The 21,702-nt window shown below is 43.0% G+C and overlaps 1 protein-coding gene and 1 long non-coding RNA gene across 3 annotated transcripts in view; one reads left to right on the forward strand and one right to left on the reverse strand.

The window, feature by feature from the left end:
• The window catches only part of vav1 (vav guanine nucleotide exchange factor 1), a 49,946-nt gene extending 29,519 nt beyond the window's left edge, over nucleotides 1-20,427 (reverse strand). Inside the window, exon 1 of one of the 2 annotated variants that reach the window (XM_088603414.1) lies at nucleotides 19,992-20,427. In XM_088603414.1, the coding sequence (XP_088459540.1) occupies nucleotides 19,992-20,195 (204 nt within the window). In that variant the 5' untranslated portion in view covers nucleotides 20,196-20,427. Of the gene's footprint in view, nucleotides 1-10,595; nucleotides 11,043-19,991 lie in introns of those variants that run through there. The other variant, XM_088603415.1, reaches the window with a different exon arrangement.
• Nucleotides 11,092-18,679, forward strand: LOC148650042 (uncharacterized). Its single transcript, XR_015926004.1, has 3 exons — nucleotides 11,092-11,442; nucleotides 15,938-16,023; nucleotides 17,844-18,679. It is a non-coding gene; the product is annotated as an uncharacterized LOC148650042 (long non-coding RNA).
• Nucleotides 20,428-21,702: the final 1,275 nt, after the last annotated feature.

A 21,702-nucleotide genomic window follows, 5' to 3' on the forward strand; every position in this document is an offset into this window, starting at 1 on the left:
TCACCATGACTACAAGTCATTTCACAAACAATAAAAACATTTCCGAAGATTGATTGTTCCTCATAAATAGAAAAACATTCGGTGCAGCTTCTTATTAGTACTCAACTTCATCTATAATTTTTTAACCCTTTGTACCCGGACCCCGTCTTCTAAAAGTGTCAGTTTGCTCTTAAAAAGAGGACACATCATGAGAAGCAAATGTAGGAATGGAAAGAAAATGAACAAAATTAAAATACTGGGAGCTGGTAAGGGTTTGACCTTATTGTTCACAGGAACAATAAGGTTGTATTGTGATCCTACAAAAGAGCAAAATTATGCTGGACGATTGAATATGTTGAGAAAAAGGAGTTTGCTGTATATAGGTTTTCTGAGGGGCTTCACCACTATAGGAATGAAAAATGTGTATTTCATACGTGGGCTTTTAAAGAGAAGACCACAGTGCACAGACCAGTCTCATGCTTCTCGTGCTTATAGCAGGCCACACTCTGCAGTGTTAATGTGGTTGTGCTTCCACACTTGGGGCCTCTGTGAGTTAGATACCTTACCAGAAATGCAAACCAACCGCTTCTTGCTAACCACACTGCTCTCTGAAAGGGACTCACCCCACATCGGGCCGAATCTCTCTCAGCTGTCATGAGACAAATACATGTTTCAGCAACCACTCTTTTACCAAAGGTGTTGGGCAGGCCAGATGAGGCTTGATCAGACCGTGGTCTCCCCTGGCTGGCCTTTACAAAAAGCTTGCAAGGTACTTCCTCAAGCTATTATCACCTGACCCACATTCAACACATCCTCTTTCACCCCCCACCCATCAATTATGCAAATCTTTTGTGCTTGAAAGTCAACAATCCAGCAAGTGAAGCTACCCAGACAAAACACCAAGCACATATGGATTACACCCTTACACATCAGAATTCGACAGCCAAACCTTGTGCACAAATGCAGGGTCGATGTAGATGGTCTTGAAAGCAGAGTGACCTTTAAACCATAGCTATAAAAACAAGAAAGTACTTTGATAAAACTGGACACCTGCACTATTGTTGATATTTTTTTATGTGTGCACTAGAGAGTTTAGTGTTTAATGTAGTTTCATCAGTGGAAGAGTGATTGTTCAGCCCCAAATTAAAATACAAATTAGGGAATTTATTCCCGATTGAGGACACAAAATTTTCAATTCATCCTACACCCAGAATCCTGGTGCTTAGTGTCAATCGGGAATGGCTTAGGAAAGCTTTCCTCTTTCTTCCTGCATCCCTTCTGCTGGCTGTTCATGAATTGTAAATTAACAAAGAACACCTGCAGGGTGGGAAAAGAAAGGAATAGTCAATCTCACCTCTTAGGTACTGAAAACAGGAAGGTTTTCTTTTACTGTTTTGTACTATCTGGATTTTTTAACACCAGATTGGTGAAAAGTAAGAACCGAAAGAAAAGAATGACTCTGTCATGCAATCCTGTATCCATTTCATAAAAGACATCCACTGACGTTGATGGTTTAAAGAAGGTTTTTAATCCATGACAATTCATGAACAGGACAGACACCACAGCTGTGAAGATGCAAATGGCCCAAGGAAGCAGAGCAAGCTGCAAATCAAAGAAACTCGAACTGCAGATAAAGATCAAGAAGGAGAAAAGAAGTACTGGATAACAACTAGAGGAACTGGTACATGTGCCACAGAAGTGTGCTCACTTCAGAACTGCAAAAGCAAAACACTTTATTATACTGAAAAGGTTGATATTTTCATGCACTACGGCAGCATACTTTGTACAAATATAGATCTATGTCTATTTCTACAATGAGAGGCAATAAAAAAGCCATGAATAAGTATGGGAACCAATACCATCTTGCATTCTTATTGACTCGGGAACCCCTGGACCTCTATTTCTGAATGTCCTGAGAAAGCACCTCAAAGAGCTGGAAAAGACTACGTCTCTTGAGAAGCAGGTGAAAAGGATGGAAGGAGGACATGTTTCTGCACAGCTATACAGCAGAGCTCCTGGAAGAGAGCCAGAAGAAGACACTGTTACTATAACTGCCTGCGCTTACTGTAAAGTGAAGCCATCGGGGGCTCTGGGCGGAGGCAAAGGTCTCACAGAGGCAAAATGTCACATTACCTTTGAAAAGCAAGGTGCACAGAGTCAACCACTGTGGTACACACACCGTTCTGTGCAGAAGAAAGATCAGCTCTATTGTGGGACTCAAAGCACAAACATTGAGCTTTTCAAACTGAACAAAGATCAAAATGCCACCAGCTCGCAGGCGCTTTCATTAAACAGGCTGCAACAGCTTTTCATCTCCTGTTTTCTGAGATCAAATTGAAGGTCTTGTTTTTTAACCAACTAGTTTGTTTGTAAAAGTGCTTTGAGATGGTGTGCACCACGAAAAGTGATGTCACATCAAAAGTGGTTTTGACAAACTAGAAGAGGGCTTCTTCACCACTTGTGGATCGCTTGGTTTGAGTGTGCCAGGAGAAGCTTGTGGAGATCAGGAAACAGAAACAGGAAGAAGAGGGAAGAACATGTGAAGAGGGAAGAAAATGTCATTGAGCAGGATCAAATTTAGGTTTGAACCCCAGAATACTTGACAGCACAAAAAGCTCGACAATACAAAAAACAGTACAAAAAACAAAGACTTTTCAATTTGCTGGCCTACAGCTGTTGCCTGTGCAGTTAAGTTAGGGGGCTCAAAATGCTTATTTAGTTCATCCCTTAGCTATCTGCTGAAAGCTTACATGTGGAACTCACAAATGTGTGCATGAGTGTGTGAAGTCACAGTCAAACTATGAGTCCGGAAGTCAAACTCAAGCCACAGTACTGTTAAAGGTTACGAAGGTTGGCGTAACAGACGCAGCACTTTGTTTCAACAAGAAGAGTCTTTGCACAGCTTCCTCTCTCTGGCTGTGTGCGCTGAGGAACACAAGAATGTCTGCAAAATCAGTTACATAACTGAAAAGGACCACTATGTGTCTCCTCTCTGGACCCTGTCCTCCTCTCTCAGGACATTCTCATGCCTTCGTGTTCACTCGCTGCTTGCCTGCAGGAGCTGCTGTTTCAAACCTTGCTGTCAGTGTGTGTCGGGAAGGTGGCAGAGAAAAGGGAAGCAGTGTTAAGACACAGACATCCAGAGCAGAGATTTCACGTGGGCTACTGTGCGGAGCTATATCTGTCCAAATCAGGAAAAAGAGGTGGAGTCAATACAGTTAACATCACGTTACAGACACACTACGTAATGTAAGTCTTTAACATCAAGTATCCTCCTGTAGCCAGAATGGATGAGACAGTCAGTCTAGTCTGACCATTTCCTGAAATCTGCTGCAGTCACACTTACAGACACATCAGAGCTGTGCAATGCTGAGCTGCCCAGAGAAACTCCTAGTAATTGCCCCTGCTGCCTCGACAGGGCACATGGTGTTTGCTAGATGAGGTGATGAGGTGGGGCCTAGTAATTCTAGAGGATGTGAATTATGCTAGGGTAGATGCACACCACTGCTCTGGAACATTGATCAATTGGTGGATTGATTCAACACATGTGGGTGGTCATGACCCCAGCTGAGAAAACAGTAAACAGCTTTTGAAAACTGGATGGATGAAAAATAAAAAAAAGTCTTGGTATTTCAGTTCTGTTCTACTGCTGAACTCACTGTTCCTGCCCCTATTAACACTTAAGAATTGGTACAAGGTCTTTTAGGGGAATGAAATAACCAATGACTGCCTACTACTCCTTTGAAATCCATGCCTTTTGTTCCCCCCATTTTATTTGCTCTGTTTGCCTTTGGCTGAAAGGATCCAAACTGAACCTCATTAGTCTTGAGTACACAAGAGAATGAGGTGACCCGATAGAGGTACTGAAAATCCTCAAAGGTGCTGACACAGTCAACCCAGTGGGTTTCAGGGTCAGCAGTGAAATGTGAACCGGAGGACACAAGTGGAAACTACTTGTAAGTGAATTTAAAACCGAGAGCAGGAGGCACCTCCTTGCCCAGAGGTTTGTGGGAACATGAAATAAGGTACCCAGCCATGTTGTGGAAGCCAGTACTGTGGCTTCCTTCAACAAAAAGGTGGATGAACAAACAAAAAGTGGACAGGCCTGTGTTCCTGTCAGGAGGCCTCTGTTCTGCGAGAGAGATGGGTAATGGCCTTCCTCTGTGCTCTAGAGGGCCAAGTTTGCCTTTCCTGTCTCGCGAGGGATCTCCTTTTATAGAGCAACGGGAACCGTAAACTATAGTCACCCGACTTCCACCTCAACACCCCCCCACCCCCCCCACACACACCACCGCTTTCAGATAAACTTCCTGCCCCAAATACTGTAGCTGCGCCATTCTCATCGCATTGCTTCCTCCAGCGCGCGGCAGCCACGCTTCCACGCCCCTCGCACTGCCAGCTGCCACTGCAGGAAGTGCCAGGAGGTTGGGAGGTTGTGGCGCGGTCGCCCGTCCCCCGCTCACAGGAGAACTCGATCCACACAAACTCCTTTAGGTCTCAACAGACGACGCAGTGCAAAGCACGACACAAGGCATATGCCCCCCCAGCAAATTTTAATTTGAATCCGAGAGATCCGCCCTTTTGTACAAGAGGAAGCCTTTAGGCGTACCGCCATTTCTCTGATCTTGACACCTCTGCTCATTCCAGAAAATAACTCTTGCATGTATTAACATGTTTTCACTTTTGAAGCTTGGGGCTACTTCTTGAGAATTATTTCTGCTAAAACCTGTGGTGAAATCCGACAATCTGTGCAATCCACGGTGCCTCAGAACCAGCACTTCACTGACCATGACCGATCTGTTTCTCTTCGTATTAAACTAACGCTCAGATTAATTAAGGATTTTACATAGCTGAACTTATAATAACCTTATAATAACATTGATTGGAATGACTTAAACATGCTCTCAAACATTTTTGATTTGCCGCTTTTGGAAATAATATAATAATGGAAATAATTTGCATTTCATACGGAAATTAAAATCCCGAACTTTGAAATGAAAAATAAATCTTGTTTGTTCATTTAGGTCCAGCTGAAAGAAACAACAAGATCAGAGCAGTTTTGTTTTTTATTCTTGTTTCATGACTGGCCGGTACTAGTCAGTACAAGAGATACACTGTTCACAGGCATTTTAAACATACAAACAAGCTGTAAAACAACACAGATCTTAGCTGCTTTTACATAATAATAATAATAATAATAATAATAATAATAATAATTGCTTACACTTATATAGCCCTATTCTGGACACTCCACTCAAAGCGCTTTACAAGTAATGGGGACTCCCCTCCACCACCAATGTGCAGCATCCACCTGGATGATGTGACGGCAGCCATAGTGCGCCAGAACGCTCACCACACATCAGCTATCAGTGGGGAGGAGAGCAGAGTAATGAAGCCAGTTCATAGAGGGGGATTATTAGGAGTCCATGATCAGTAAGGGCCATTGGGAAATTTACACCCCTCCTCTGACAGAGAGTCAGGACCTCGGTTTTACGTCTCATCCCCGTCACTATACTGGGGCATTAGGACCCAGATGGACTGCAGGGTGAGCGCCCCCTGCTGGCCCCACTAACACCTCTTCCAGCAGCAACCTTAGTTTTTCCCAGGAGGTCTCCCATCCAGGTACTGACCAGGCTCACACCTGCTTAGCTTAGCTTCAGTGGGCTACCAGTGGTGAGCTGCAGGGTGATATGGCGAAACACACAAGTGTAAAACAACAGACTGGCCAGATATGCACATTTGTTTGCTTTCTTATCTAACCAAATAGGCCACCTATTATGCACTGCTAATAGTTCCTTTAATAAAAATATTAAAAAACAAACATTTGTAACATCTCTGACACTTCGTGTTTACACTACAAAGGACAAGCGTCAGTGGACACAAACTGCAGAAGTGCTACCAGTGGTTCTAATGTCCTTCTTTTTATAGATTAATAAAAAAACCTGAATGCAATAATTTGTCCTAAAAACAGAGCTCACAAAAATATCCTTTGTAAGTAGCATCAATTCCTCCTCATGTACAGGATGCTGAAGTGTTTCTTTTTCTTGCTGTAAAGCAAACTCCATGCTGAATTTCGCTCCATATAGACTCAATCTAAAATCAGAAGTATAAATCGTGGTTCTTAGGGGAGAACATGGATCTTGGATTGACCTTGTAGCCCTGCACCAAACGCATAGTGTAATAAGAGTCTAGGAGCACTGATTTTACTCTGAAGATCACCTTAACAACCTTTCCCCTCTATGACGGTTCCATTACTTTACAAGACTGTTGTTTGACATCACTTAAATCTGCCTTGAAGGACAAGGTTACGGATGTATGTTTTAAGGGATTTTGCTGGGGTTTTGCACTAGTTGACTCAGAAACCACCAGCTTGCTCTCTCTGCAGAAGAAGAGGCAGACCACAATTTGGCCGCTGGCTTCTATTCAGATTGAGATTAGTGTGCGTGAAGATAAAGCTAGAGGCTCTGCTTCAGCTTGTGAAACACTGCACGCTTGAGCACCCCTTCTAAAGAAGGAAGTCCTGCGAGGATGTTGTAGGATAATGACAACCTGCAAACAGAACCTTTTACAGACTCATGTCAAGACTGTGACTTCCACCTCTTTATCTGATCACTCACAGTAAAAGAGACAAAAATAATATGGCAAATAATAACATTTGCCATGAGGTGTGCTATGTACTGTAATCACAAATTACTCTCTGAATTTAAATAATTCTTAAAATTTAAAAGGGGGGGGGGAGTGGTCTCTATACCATGCCCAAACACCTAGAATTAGCACACTGGTTTTCTTAGCTTCGCTCATTAAAAAAAAATACTAACAACTCGTCTTCCCTCCCCCAACACCATAAAAAAAGTATACAACATCTAGCATTAAAAAATACATCTTGAACTGCCTTCAATACCATCTTAAGAAAAAAACCTCTTAACATTTGCACACAACACTATCCTCCACAACAGGCTGCAGCCTGACCCCACAGTCTTTCCACAGGAACTGCAGGAATGGCCTGTATGGCCTCACCCCAGTACCTGACAATTCTTCTGCTTAGGATTTCTGAGTCACTGCGACATTTGTTGGTCCAGATCTGATGTCGTTTGGGGGGACAATAAAACTCTCACAAGGCCAAGGGTGTTTTGATAGTATTTATGCTTGTGCTGTGGTGTGTCTTCTTTGCTTTTCCTCTCACCGTGAGACACAGAATCTGGTGCAAAGACTGCACTGAACTAATCGCTGTAGGGAATCTGTCACACTTGTTCAGCACCTTGCAGGTCTATGAAAATGCCACCCCTGTGGCCCTGTGCCAGTTTTACTTTTCCCCTACCAGGGAGAGATGACTAGAAAAAGGGATGTTTCAGACAAGATAGCAGCTTGCAAGCATCCTCGGTATGGTCCCCCTCATTCACTGATTTTCGGGCCTTTGGGTCTCGATGCGGCTGTAGCAGGTGACAGCCCCACCATCTTCACCTGGGTCTTCCTCGTCCTCATTTAGAACCCTCTACCAAAGAGGAGACCAGCCACACGACACATGGCATATGAAACTCTGTACGAGACACAACTGTGCCTAACTCCTCAGTCAGATCTTTTTTTCGGGGTGTCACCAGGCCAAGGCAATTCAGGCTGAAGCTTGTGCTCTGTCTAGCAGGGGTTTACCAAGAGTGATAGATAAACTTAGCCTTGTTTACGGCTGTCTCTTCCTCACGCCAGTGACTGGTTTCGCTTGCATCTCCAGCTGGTGTTCTTGTCCGCCCTGTTGGACATTTTGGATGTTTTGAAGCTTTGTGGGGGTCAGAGCCCTGCCAACATGGTCATCAGGCCCTGGGGCTTGGAAAAACCCCAACTCCAGTGAAAATCTCATTTTCACTTTTGAAGCGATGGGGGTTTTCTTCTGATTATGGGTGTATTTCCTGGAACAGCAGTCCCCTTGAATTCAAGGTAAAAATTTCAACTGGAACTGACCAGACCTCCTGATTTCCCCATTACCTGAATGAAACCACATACTGTATATCTTAGAGCTGTCACTTGGACTGCCTTGCTCACTGCTCCTCAAACTGAATTGGCTAATTGGATTAATATCTCGAAAACATAATTAGGCCCGAATTACACCAAATCTTTGCCCTTCTCACCAGTTAAAGACTACAAACCCAACGGGTGACAGCAGCTTTCTGTTTGACAGCAGACTTCACACCTCGGCGCAGTGGAAAAACACCCATTGAGACCCGGGGCCGGGAATTTGCGGCTGGAGGTGGTCGAGTCACCGAGAGCCGGGCCTTCAACGGCACAGGAAGAAAAGAAAGAAAAAGAAAAAAAAGAGAGGCGCACCGGCCAGCCGCCTGCCCGCCCGCTGCGCTCTTCGAAAAAAAAAACGGTAAAACCAACAGCTGAAGAAAGGAGGAAAGTTGCACTGTGTTAACACAGAGAACTCAAACACAAGAACTCCCAAAAAAAAAACTGTCACAGCTGAGAATTACTAGCAGCACACGATCTGCGGTTTCAGCTCGTGGTAAAGCGCGGTGTGGAGTTCACATTATATGGGCCCAGACGCGCTGTCTCTAACAGCTCACTTAGTCTTACCCACTTAGACTCCTTACTGCCAGGGCGGTTTGGAGAAGGGCATGCTGGGCCACTGAGAGCTTTCAACACTCAGCGCGTATCTCCTCCTAACACCCACACGGGGCACCGTGGGCTTCCTTCTGAAAAGGATTCGAAACAAATTTCATTTCCCCATCAAAACAAGCGAGATTTTTTTTTTTCGCTCGCAGTTGCCCTTTCTTCTAAATTGTTCCTGCTCACAAGAAAGACGGAGTTACAGACTGACGATGTAATGGCTTTACAGAGAATGTTTCTTTCTATAAAAAAGAATGGAGTCACCAGGGGTTAGGTTTTGTGGTTGTGATGTCTTCACATGAATAGCTGCGTCACAGGTAAAAAAGAATATTCAAATCAGTCTTATCTGCCCGTCACCATTTCAAAACACGGCCTTTTTTTAATAACAGCTCAAGCCTTTACAGGAAGCCCATAAATTAATTTTCAAGAAGCTAAAAATGACTAGTTTACAATTAAAAGGTGGCCTCTAAAGCGACTGCTTTTCTGTATGGCCAAAGAATTATTATCTGCCAGACTGAATTTTAAACCAAGTCCAAAATACAAGCAGTTTTACATGAGAGAAAAATGATTCATAAAGCACCACATGCTTGATCCATAAAACTCTAATGCAGAGAGCACAGGGAAAAGAAAAGTGCCCTTGTGAGGTTTTTTTCCCCCCAAGCACAGAGGACAAGCATGGTACCTACACTGAAAAGACCCTTGAATTCAAAATCCTCAGAGGCATCAACAAAGTCGACCCAGTGGACTTCTCCAGAACCAACAGTGAATAATGAAACAGGGGACACAAGTGCAGACTGAGTGGAAGTACACTGAAAGCTGAGAAGAGGAGGCATTACTTTACACAAAGAGTTGTGGGAGCGTGGAACAAGCCATTCAGGCACGATGTTGAAATCCATCCCCTTAGCTTCCACTAAGAAAAATGGCTGGATGAGATCCTCTGATCAATTAACTACCAAGCTAAGGAGCGGAAAGCCTTCTCTCGCTTCGTTACATAAGCCGTTTTAGTTACTTGTTATGTAAGTGTGCCTCAGATAACTTGTCCTCGGCAAGAATCTACAAGCGTACCTTTATCTCGTTTTTATGCACACACCTACACAGTCTCTCTCTCTCACACACACACACGGGCGCACAGCCCTCCAGACAGAGAGTAGCAGCGAGCGAGAGGATCCGACCGGGGAGTGGGAGGGAAAGTCAGTGAGAGAGAGAGGGAAGGCGGGGGGTACGGGCGGCTTCACTCTAGTTCAAATCATCCTGAAAGCGTTACATCCACCGCACATCTCGCCACAGCTGCTGCAGCGCCAGCTCCGTCTCAGGGAGCGACACCTACGGCCGCCAGCCCCCCCTTCTCCCTTCCTCCTCCTCCTCCTCCTCTTCCTCTGCGCTGCGGGTTTCCAGCGCACCTCCGCCGCCACCGATGACACCCGGGGCCTCCCCCGACAAGAAGCGGGCCAGGCTCAGCGCGCAGGCCCCCACCTGTGACCCTGCGACCGGCGCCGACTGTCCGCTGTCTGGGCCTTGGCCGCCCTGGTATTCAGATTTTGAACATATGGACGCACGAAACTCCCAACTACAAAAAAAACTCAAGTTGGAAGCCGTTGAAGCTGAACAATTACGTTTATCGTCCATTCCCTGGGATGGAACAAGTAAAGGTTTATTATATGCTGAAAAGAGAAGAAAAACACCCGAAGAAGGCTCCACACACAGCCGAAACGTTGTCTTTTCTTCTCTTTTCACAAAGGAATAAACCTTCACTTGTTCCTTTGCAGCCTCCGCCTGCCGAAGCAGCTCCCTATTGAACTGCACTCCCTGGGATGCTGCTGAGGGACGTACTTACAGAGCTTCAGATAATCTTGTGCTCCGTTTTCATAGCCTCTAATTTTATGTTACACCACAGCAAGGACACCAGAGCTACTGTGAAATCAAACCACATACAATATTGTTTAATAAATGAAATGATATTTTATAATATATTCCATTATATGACTGTAACGTGGCCTACTGAATACGATACTCACGCTTTGTCCCTACGGCAGCAGATGAAACAGCATTCAGACCAGATTTTTATTTTTTTGCGGTGTCTTAGCTGGGGTTGAGAAGACCTCTTTGGACTTGTTGATCTCAGTAATAAAGGGTTTACGCGTCCATGTTCGAGACGATTCTTGAGCTAAACGGTTCACTGAAAACAAACTGGATCCGAGACGTGGGGGGGACACCTGCCGGCTTACTTCGGGCCAAGACACGTCAACCACTTCAGCGACAGGCTTTCGCCCGACAGTTCGGGGGGAAATAATGGTATTCGGGTTCGTTAGCACGTCCTTCGGGGAACAGTTTTTCTTGGAGAGGCAGTGGCTCTTGGTGAGACGGTTTTGTGCGCTTCAGCTAGCGCGCTTAGAAGCGTAAACATCGACTCGAAGCGGAAAGAAACGAAGCGGGACGCTGGGGGCCTCGTGCTCCGGCGCGCGAGCTTTGGGGTGTGCGCACTGCGGCGTTGACTGCGACTGGCGCAAAAAAGTTATCCTTTCAACCGATTCAAATACTTTCTGGATTTACAGCTCAACGTGAATTTTGTCTGGGAAAACGCGGCGTTCTCCGTGCGTCCCAGTCGGAGCACTTTTCGGTTCAACGCCCAAGGGCAACATAAATGCGACGCAGACGCAGTACGTGGTTAGTTGGAGTGTTTTTTGACTGGAAAACCGCGTCGAATGAATCCGCTGACCCAGCCTCGCCTTCCAGGGTGTGAGAAATTACGCGTCGGTCATCAGAGAGGAAAGACTGGTAGGGAAACTGCAGACACGCTGGTTGTCCCCAACCGTCTTCCCTACTCGGACCGGGCAGTGATCCATGGCAACACACCTGGATAAGGTAAGGTAGACTGCCTTTTAAAAGCAAGGCGTTCTGCGAGATATGTATATAACCCCCTGTGGAAATCCTAATAAAATCCAAATTGAGCCCTTCCGTTATTCCTCAGACATTAATTTTTGTGGTGTTTTTGTTTTGCGACGTAGCCACACCAACAGAGAGAAGTATTACTGTGCTCCCCCCTCGAGTAAAAACTTTGCAGTAGATTAAGTTTCACTTCCCAGCACGAAAGGCCATTTAAAGTTCTTACTTTAAATGCTTCTGTTATCATTTTAAAATCCATATTTATTGTGCCCTTTGGTTTAGGCCTGTATTTGTGTACACATATAAAACGATCATTTTAAAAAGCGATTTCTCTGCTGAGAAAGTGTTTTGGTGGAACAAAGACTTAAAACAAGTTTGGGCTGACAAGCTAAACGGTTATTACACAATTATGGGATCATGTATGCCGAGATCATCAGGCCAAATGCCCAGACTGTGTTCATAAAAGCTGAATTATAAGAAATCCACAGCCCCTGCTGCCTTAAACTGTATTATCTGTCCCCCTGACCTTGCCTGCTGCTCGCGTCCACAGCAAAAGGCGCAGAAACTGCGATTCCAGCTCTGAAATCGACTTCCTCTTCAGGGTACACGGTGGTTAAACTAGGCCGGCTGCTCTTTTCCTTTGTGCGTCACTGGTTTGCATAGGTCAGTTTTATCTCCAGGTGTATGGAATTCCCTCCCACGCTCCAACAAAGCGGCTCACTGTACTTCCTTCTCGAGATCCCAAACAAATTATGGGAAGCATCTGAGGACGGAGCTAATCATGGGGATAAACTAACCTTTGGTCCCCTTTCTGCTTGTGCTGTTGGGCTGTGTAGACGCCAGATCATATCTAATGGTGTTGGGGTGGGAATTGTGCCTAACTCTATGGCGAGGGAAAAATATATTTGCGAAGAGAATCCATTCGTATATTTCTTTCCCCCCTCTCTCAAAGCACTGAGAAACCACCTTAACATCTCGTCATCTCGTCATTGATGACAGCCTTGGTTCTTAAACCCCTGAGAGGTATTGACAAAGTTTAGGGCTGCTTTGGCAGCTACAGTGAAAAACAAGGAAACTAAGACAGAAGCAGAAAATGTTAAGGAAAACATGTATGGACAGGAGATGTGACTTGATGCGAAGGATCTGAGGGATTCTGGAACAAAACTTCCAGTTAGTGTCGCTGAAACAGACTCCCTGGGACCCTTCAGCAAGCACTTAATGAGATCTGGGCTTCATAAAACGCAAGTGATTGACTAAGGCAGTGAGACTGGCTGGATGGCCTAATTTCTTACACTTGGAAACAGAGCTGTGTGTGTATGACAGTAGGAACCTCATACTGAAAACCCTCCACACCACACACTTGGCAAAATGGAATAGACCACTTTGAATTAAAGAGGGACAAAGACCCATGCAGGTCAGTATCAACTCTTCCTAGGAGATGAGTGAGTGTGGAGTACATAAGCTATCTTGAGCTTTTGTTGCAAGCCACAGCAGCAACAAGGCCAGAGATCCTCAGCAAGAAACCCTTCTGCTGCAGTCTTTATTACATATGAAATGAAGCGTTTATGTATCTCGTTAAACACATTGTAAATGCTTTCTTAAACACCAGGTCTGATGTGAAGTGTGCTGATTTTCGAAGGACGGTAACCAGTCAATAAAAACTGTATTTTAAAGACTTACATTTTATGTTCAGTTTTCATGCCTTTTCCCTGTACTAAGGTATAGACATATGTCTTATATACCTCCAGCTACACTGAGAAATGCCCTCAAATTCAAGGACCACTGAAGGAAAAAACTAAGGGGAAATTAAAGCAATGCAATCAGGGAAAACAGAGGGGCAGGGGGCAGTTATCCAAAAAAAGCTGTTTGGAAAAGTCACTATCCAGGAACAACAATCACACTTCATCCCCATTTTGTTTTGCGCTCTCCAAAAAGTTATGGTCAACAAAATGTACGATCTCAGCTGATTTGTGTATTCCAGGTGTCCCTATCTCCATTCCCAGTGCCTGGAGTTTGAGATGTCTGACATGTGAGCAGCTGGCTTTATATAATGGAAGACTCAGTGCTTCACACACCACACCCCCATATTCCTTTTATTGATTTGGCCCCTGTTGTGGTGCTCTCTGGCACTCTGTGCCTGCACTCCCTTACTCCTCCTGTGTTCTGGGCCTGCTGCATCAGCGAAAGAGCAGGGCTGCCGAATGAGGAAATGAGAGGCCCATCGCTAACCCATTTCCCCTTAGCCTCCTTGGCCAATTTCGCCTTCTTTCAGTTTTAACCACCACCTCCACCGACACCACATCCAATCGGCACCATTCAGCGATTTAGTTTTAGTTTCTTTTCACTTTCACATGTCTGGGGAAAGCTTTCTGGAAATGGAAACGCTATCGGATTTCAGGTTTGTTCTGAGCTATCCCGATTCTGGACAGCAACTTCCAGGTTTATTTTGCCTTTCAAAACCAGTTTCTTGACCAGGTTTACCATACTCCCCCCCAAAAAAATATAGTGCATACTTCAGAATCAGTTTTTGGACAGCTAGTGTTTCTTCATATGACTTTTTTCATTATTTTTAAGGTATCTGTCCCATGGAAGGAAAAGCCATTATTTTTATAAAGTAGTACCTCATGTTAAATATAAACTGCTGCATAAGTGCAGATGAAGTTATTAATAGATTGTCAGATTTTCAGCTTCCTATGTACTTCTGGATTTTTATCATCATACACATACAAGTAAAGCTGACATCTGTCTTTGTTGATGCAGTGGTATTACAACAATATACAAGAACTTGTTGCAATTACTTTAAATGAAGCAAACCATTCCAGGAGCTCAACACAGTCTGAATCTAATCACCTTTATCTGAATCTAACTTCTTAGTTGAGGCATTTTTTTTTAGCAATGCACAGTTTTTCTGAAACAGTTCTGGCATATATTCTACTTGAATGAAAGGGGACCACACTAAGGTGAATTTGGCTGGCTAACCGATTGATTGCTGCAAAAACAGATTATCTGTGGGCTGTGGCTCAGAATGACACAAGAATGTGGACACGCACCATCTCTTTGAAGGAGTCTGGTGTTTAGTTAAACTTTGAGAGCAAATGAGCCACGTGTCTTTCAATCATCTATTGCCTTGTGTTTTGGAGCTTTCATCTGTTCAGAGCAAATCCTGCTCTATTGGCATAGAGTTACACAGTACTTCCAAAACTAATTAAAATTAACACACAGATGGAGCCTTTTGTTTCGGCTGATGGCTGTGGTTTCACAGTCAGTGCATTTCTAAGAAGATTACTATTAAGCACTATGAGAGACACAATCAAATATTTTATTTTGATTGCAGTGGAGTGAAGAGAGAGAGGGAAACATGACAAATGCCTTTTTTTTCTACAATATTTTTGAGTGCTTCGCCTGTACTCTAAAAAAGGTGCAGTAGATGCAAGCAGTGCTATTCAGATTGTTTAAAGCCGCATGGTATTAAAAAGTAGGTTCATTGAGGTCTAAGCCTACTAAACTAAATCATGCATTAATTAAAGCAGGATGAATGAATTCACCAAGAAATGTAATGTAAGAAAGCACGGGGGAGTATTTTTTTCAATCCTACCCACCAATAAGAACAAATTTATACACCCAGTGATATTCGCCTTTGGAATTATAAAAAAAAAAACACCCACATAATAATGTCCATGGAATCTCACAGTCATTTTGTTCCCAGATCATTTTCCAAGCCTATTCTCTGTTATGGACTGGAGTAAGAAGATCATTGAGGCAGAAAAAAAGATCAATTTTCTCCATAGCTTGGACACACCCAGACAGAGTAACACGCATGGAAATGGTTTCTCATCATGTGAGCTTTTTTATTTTTTTATGTTTTGAGTTTCCTGGAATGGCTACAGTGGACAAACTGTTTTTTTTAAATATCTGTATTGCATTCATAGCATTTGTGTAACAATGTAACAAGCATGAAGCATGAAGTGAGGGTTTATTACCAATATCTATCCACCCGTTTCCTAAATGCTTCTTCCAGTTCAGGGTCATGGAGCCGAAGCCTATCCTGGCAAACAGTGGGTGCAAGGCAGGGTCCACCCTGGACAGGACACCAGTCCATTACAGGGCAGACACAGACATGCACACACTCACACCAGGGCCAATTTTCGCAGAAGCCAGTTAACCTAACAGCATGTCTCTGGACTGTGGGAGGAAATCGGGACACCCTAAGGAAACCCACGCAAACATGGGGATAGAACTCACAAACTCCACACAGAATTGAACGCAGGGTCCCAGCGCTGTGAGGCAGCAATGCTAACCACTGCGACACTATGCTGCCCACCTGGATAGTGGAATCTTATTTGCTTCCTTGTATCTATATATCCTTAAGATTAAAATAGAAATGTTAGACTTGCAATTTCTGCTAAGCTATAATAATGCAGCCACACCAAATAAGTGTGATCCAAATGATGTCCCTTTCGTGTCGCTGTCTCAGTACCATGGGAAGAGGAGCTTTCTTACTATGGAAGAGGGAGTGGACAGCGTCTAAGGCCTCTCTGAGTCATGAGGTTGCTTGATGAGGTTAGTGGCCATCCCTGTTCGAATTATCAGGAAGTCAGAAACTGTGCAAGACCTGCATTCTTTCCAGAGCACAGGCGCAGGGGGGCCAGCATCACAGCACGTGCAGGAGTTACCAGACGTCCTGCAGGTCAGATGTACATTGACTCAATGTGCACCCGCACAGAATACTGAAGCATGAAATTACTAATCCAAGAAGAGGGTGTGAATGGCCTTACTTCCGTAAAAACCTGAATGTACCGTGCAAACCATCATACAGGAACATAAAATGTTTAATTTCATTTGGCGCTCAGAGTTCAGAATAAGAAAAAAACAGTGACAGACACACTAAGCTCATATTTTTATTAGCTCTACAGTGAAGACAAAAATTCATGCAATCCTGGATAATTACAAGCAGACTAGACCTGAAGTTTCCACCTCAAACTTAAAAAAGCCGGGACACAACATATTGCCGGGACATATAACCTATTGTGAATATCTCACCACATACTGGAATCTTACCTATATTTAAGCAGATGTATTGCATACTACTTCAGTTTGTTCCGTGTTACTAAGATAAAAACATTTCTGGCTTGTGAAAACTGACTTTTACATTATTTTTTGCAGTTTATTGGATAACCATTCTCTTTCGTAGACAATTTGTCAATTTGTGTAAATGTGCTCTAAACAATCCTCAGAATCAGTTTCCACTCTACATCGCCTAATCTTCTACGCCAAAACTGTACAGCACTCGGCAACGTACCTGCTGACAGCAACGTTGTCTGGCGTAGTTGATTGGCTGCTACAGTTGTGTATAGCCAATAAAATACAAGAACTAACAGTGCAGGTTAATAGAACAGATGTGCCTATGCTAATGAATGAATAGCAAGACCTCGTCCGTAGCAGAACAGCTTACATTTCAGGAAGAGGGGAGAACTACATGTATTAAAATAATGTTAAGGAGAGATGCTGAACTTAAAATCATGGGTCCTTCAACAATATGGGACATTTAAAATATGGAAAGTATTACAGTCGCCTAAATAAAGGAACAATCCTGCCATTGCCTGGACAGGTAGGGACCCTAGTTCACAGTCACTGTTCACAGTCATTCTTTACTTACTTCATTGGCTCAGATCAAGTGTAATTTCTGTTCTTATCTGTTAGTAATACAGATCGTTAAGTTTTGGTTACACTTGTATGGGTTTCCAGGAAATTAAAGAAAGATATGGACCACGTAAATTTACTAGAGGAAATTGGGAGTATTTTGTGTATTCTAAATGAAAAGGGCAAGAATGAAGGTTACCTGTTTTTCCTATGTTAGTAATGTGAAATGTGATCTGCAGGTAGACCAGTTTTTACAGATTCCTGGAAATTAAAGTCTGCAAAACGGTCGGCCGCTGGCTTGTGGGGCATTAACCAGAGCAATTAATCAGCTAACTGATAAATTCATTCATTGTACATCAATCAGCATCAGAAACTGCTCGCATAACAAAACCCTTAACATGAACTCTGGCTGATAATTCAAAATCAATTGAAATATTGTAATGGAATGCAGATGTTGTTGTTGTTTTTTTTTCAATACAACTTTGGAAAAGACCTACTGTAGCAAGGACATTTGGTTATTCAATAAAATGCAAACCATCTTAAGTGAGCATTGCTTTCCACAAAACCAACTTTCATACTATCTGAAGATCTCTACCAAAAAGCACTAAGGACTTCAAAGACTACTTCAATGTAAACCATTCAGGGCTGTCCAAGGTATGTGTTGACATGTCAAACTTAGAATGAAGTGGTGAAACCAACAGCCGTCATCATTGCTTTACACTGTGCCTTTTGTCTTGCAGGGCGACACATTACCAATTCAAACAACAGCAATGAAGATGACACCACGACTATATCCGACTCTCAACATTGTGTACCAGAGCTCTCTATCCCTGGTCCTAATCAACCTTGTTCCCCAATCAAGTCAGTGCTGGGGTCTCCAATATTTGTCCTGGAGAGTCCCCGTCCAATAAGTCTCATGGGTCATCTGTTTTAAAAGACGAGCAATGCCTGCAAGCAGTTAATGAAAAAAGTAAATCATCCATTCGATTAAGAGAGCTATGGTCCTTGAGGGATGAAGAGAACTTAGATTTTAGTCTTAAATTACTTATACTCACTTGTGGTCTTGGAGGGCCACTGTCCACTAGCTTTTAGAGATAACTTAAAATTCTTAATGAGTAACAACATGGAAACAGTGGTAGTGTAGGCTGATTAAATGAAAAGATCCCAGGGTGGAAGGAAAACCAGAAGGCACAGCATCCTTCCAGGACTAGAAGTGAATACCAGTGTCCTAAACAATCTCTAAATTATAAAATTTAACAAATCACTCATTTAATTGATCACAATGGAAGATGCACAACTGCTTTCAAAATACACACAACCTCTCCCAATATGGCCCTTAGATACAGTATATTGCCATTCAAATGCTGCTTCACTTTAGACAACTATTGCCTGGAGGAGAGAGAAACCATTGGGCACTGGACACCCCAGTTCCACTATGATACACTACATTTCCTTTTTCAGTATTTGTGCAGCCCTGTTTGTGTAGTCTATGTATATAATTTTGAAAGTGATCCGTGATGTCTTATGAAGGGCGATATAAAATATTAAAATAAAATTCAATTGAAATCTTTAAAAACTGGTGATTTAATGGTGACCTACAAAACCTGCTATGATGGGGCTCCCCAGGACCAAGGTTGGGGACCCCTGGACTGACTAGACTGAGACTTCCCATGACCAGGAATGGATATCCCTGCTGCACATGCTATCTAAATTTCCCTCCCATTACTGTACAGTCGGAGCATTGTGTAAAAGCCTGTGGCATCTGAAGAATGGCGTCCAGTTGGTGGGTTTTAAAGACAAATGTCTTTTTCACTGCCTTCTACTGGAGCACCTAAATGTTTGTCAAGATACTTTGTTAGTTGTTAAACGTTAATACACAACATCAGTGAATAATCTGGCTGAATTCAAGCATTTTTTCAGTTACAGGTAGGAAATGCTGGGGCAGAAGGTTTTTACATGGTATTTGCATTATATTCAAAGAAATTAGATTGAGAAAAGCTTCAGCGATGTTTGCTATTAAACATACAAGATGTGCACATTCTAAAAAATCATATTGGTCCATCAGATGAAATCTGAACATTGTTTTGACGCAAGTATCATACACATATTAGTTTAATAATTTTAATATTTAAAAGTTGGAGTGAGAACTCTTTTGTATGTATTTTGTGAGTATCACCTCGTGTAGTCTACAGCCAGGATGATGCATACTCAAAAATAACAATCTGTGAACCTGAAAGTATGCCTATTTATAATTTTTTGGTTTACTGTATGGCTGGCTTGCTGTGGGTGGTTGCAGACCTGAAGCAGCACACACTTTTTTATTATTTCATTTTTAGAGTATGAAATTAATTGTGAGGCTCTCAAACACCTAACCTTGTTCTTTGCAGAGTCTAATGAGCAAGAGTCTCTCACCGAGCCTCAGCCGGAGCAGCAGAGAAGCATGGAGGTTTCTTTTTCTGAACGCAAGACAATGCTTTAGATTCTGCCTATTGTAACCTTTAGCAGTTGAGACAGAGAATGTGTTGGGTAACACAAACTGAATTGCTAAGATTACTTAGACAGGGAGAAAGCAGCTTGTCCCAAAGAAAAATAGACATCAACTACTGTGTTTCTTGGGCAATAGAGGTATGGAAAACTTTAAACCGTCCTGAAGTGTTACCTGAATTTATTTCTAATATATTGTGCAGTCCAGTTCAGTCAGAGTTTGGTAGCTTCAAACAGTTTGCCCAGACTTTTAGAAAAGTTTTGATTTTAGATTAAGTGGCCTCGGAGCATACAGTTTGTGGCACTGTTCTAACATGACATAACATGAATATTCAGTGTTGCGGAAGTTTTGTCATAATTAATAAAAACAGAAATTAGTCAAGAAGAAGTTCCAGTGTCCCTACCTGTGACATCTGTGGTCGCAAGTTGATGTCCTTCAGGTTGATGGAGTGGGGCTGGAGGTTGTTCAGCAGTTGGCACAGCAGCACCCCGTCCCTCAGGGCATGTGCCAGCTCACACACCTGGGCACTCTCCCAGGTCACCCTGTGATTTTCGGGCAGCACCTTGCACTGGATCAGCCAGTGGGCGCACTGCCTCCACAGCTCCATCCTTGGCCCGGGGAATTTGATGAAAAAAGCAAGCCCTCTTTAATTGCTCCTCAGTCCTGTGTTCTTCTATGTGTCTGTCTTCTGTCTGCTGCTGCTGCTAGACCTTGCTGCTGCTTCTCCTCTTCCTTGCTCTGTACTGCAGGGGTGCACAGAATGAACCAAGCCTTTGTTGCAAAGCCCGAGCTTCCTCTTTTCAGACACAAAGCTCCACTCATGTCACTTAGTCACACTGCCTGCGTGCTGTGGCAACCGCAATTATATTAGTTAAGAGCCTCATAGAGCTGTGGGGGTTGTAGTAACAGTGACACTAACGGCTGTGCAACAGAGTTCAATCGGGAACACCAAATACCACAAGCCTCTGGGGCCAAGTGTAGAGTGTCTAGAGGAGTGTGCAGAAGTTGATTTAAATTATGCGCATGCAAGCATTCCTTTCAGCTCTGCAAGTGTGCTAACTGAACTGTGGGCAGCAAAATGTGTAAGAAGCGTCTTTTGCATGGTAAGAATGCAAGAAAGAAAACTCTATTACTTTTTCAGTGCCATGTTCCAGTCAAGTCCATATTAAATACACTATCTGTCCATAGATGGTTAAATATTTGATGTGCACTTCTTTGACAGGAAGATGATTTCAGGTCTAATGGGTGTGATGGATTTTTACAGCATCTGGATATTTGCTGGCCCTCCACAAAAAATCTGTCCCTTGTAAAGGAGTGTTTTAATCTCAAGTAATACTTGGTCCAGTGTTTTGTGATATTTACTGTAAAAGGAGGAAGATTTTTTTCTCCATAACTGACAGAAGACTGTGTAAGTACAGTATGCAAACAATAGGAAAAGCAGCAGTCAGCATTAAACAAGCATATCTTGGGTTTTTTTCTGTACTTCCTAATTTGTAATACAAACTGATGAGTAAAAGAAGAACAGGATACCAGAGAAATCCTAAAATTTAGAATCTGTGCCAGTAAGAGAGAGAAATAACCAACATCACACTAAAACCAACTGTCAAAAAGTGGAACAAGACTAGAATAGAATAATCACTGATTGTTTCATCATTATGGTGCAATAAATGGGGATTCTGTTGCATTTCACATACAACAAATTGTCAAATTACAGCTGACTTTGTAGTCTATGTATTAGACTGGTACATTGATTAAATAATTAACTTTAGAGGAAAATGACAGCACACTCGATCTCACACTTTGACCAGCTAGTCAGGAAGCAGGGTTCTTTCAGTACTGTTGGGTAGATCGGTTTCTAAATTGTCAGTCAAGACAGCCTGAGGAATTCAAATTAATATTTACTCTTAGGCTGTGCTAAAGAAACCTGGGTGTTAGTGTATTCGATTTTACTAGCTTTGTAAAAAATGCTGTGTCTGTTAGAACACAGTTCATGCATATAAGGATATGGTATTTATATGAATGATTTATATGATGGCTTTTAAATTTAAAAATGCATCGTTGTCTCCCCCTGGTGGTCTGTTTTAGGGCTGCACGATGTATAAAGCATTTCCAAA

Source organism: Lepisosteus platostomus, chromosome 13, assembly GCF_059453375.1.
Source record: "Lepisosteus platostomus isolate fLepPlt1 chromosome 13, fLepPlt1.hap1, whole genome shotgun sequence".
NCBI lineage: Eukaryota > Metazoa > Chordata > Actinopteri > Semionotiformes > Lepisosteidae > Lepisosteus > Lepisosteus platostomus.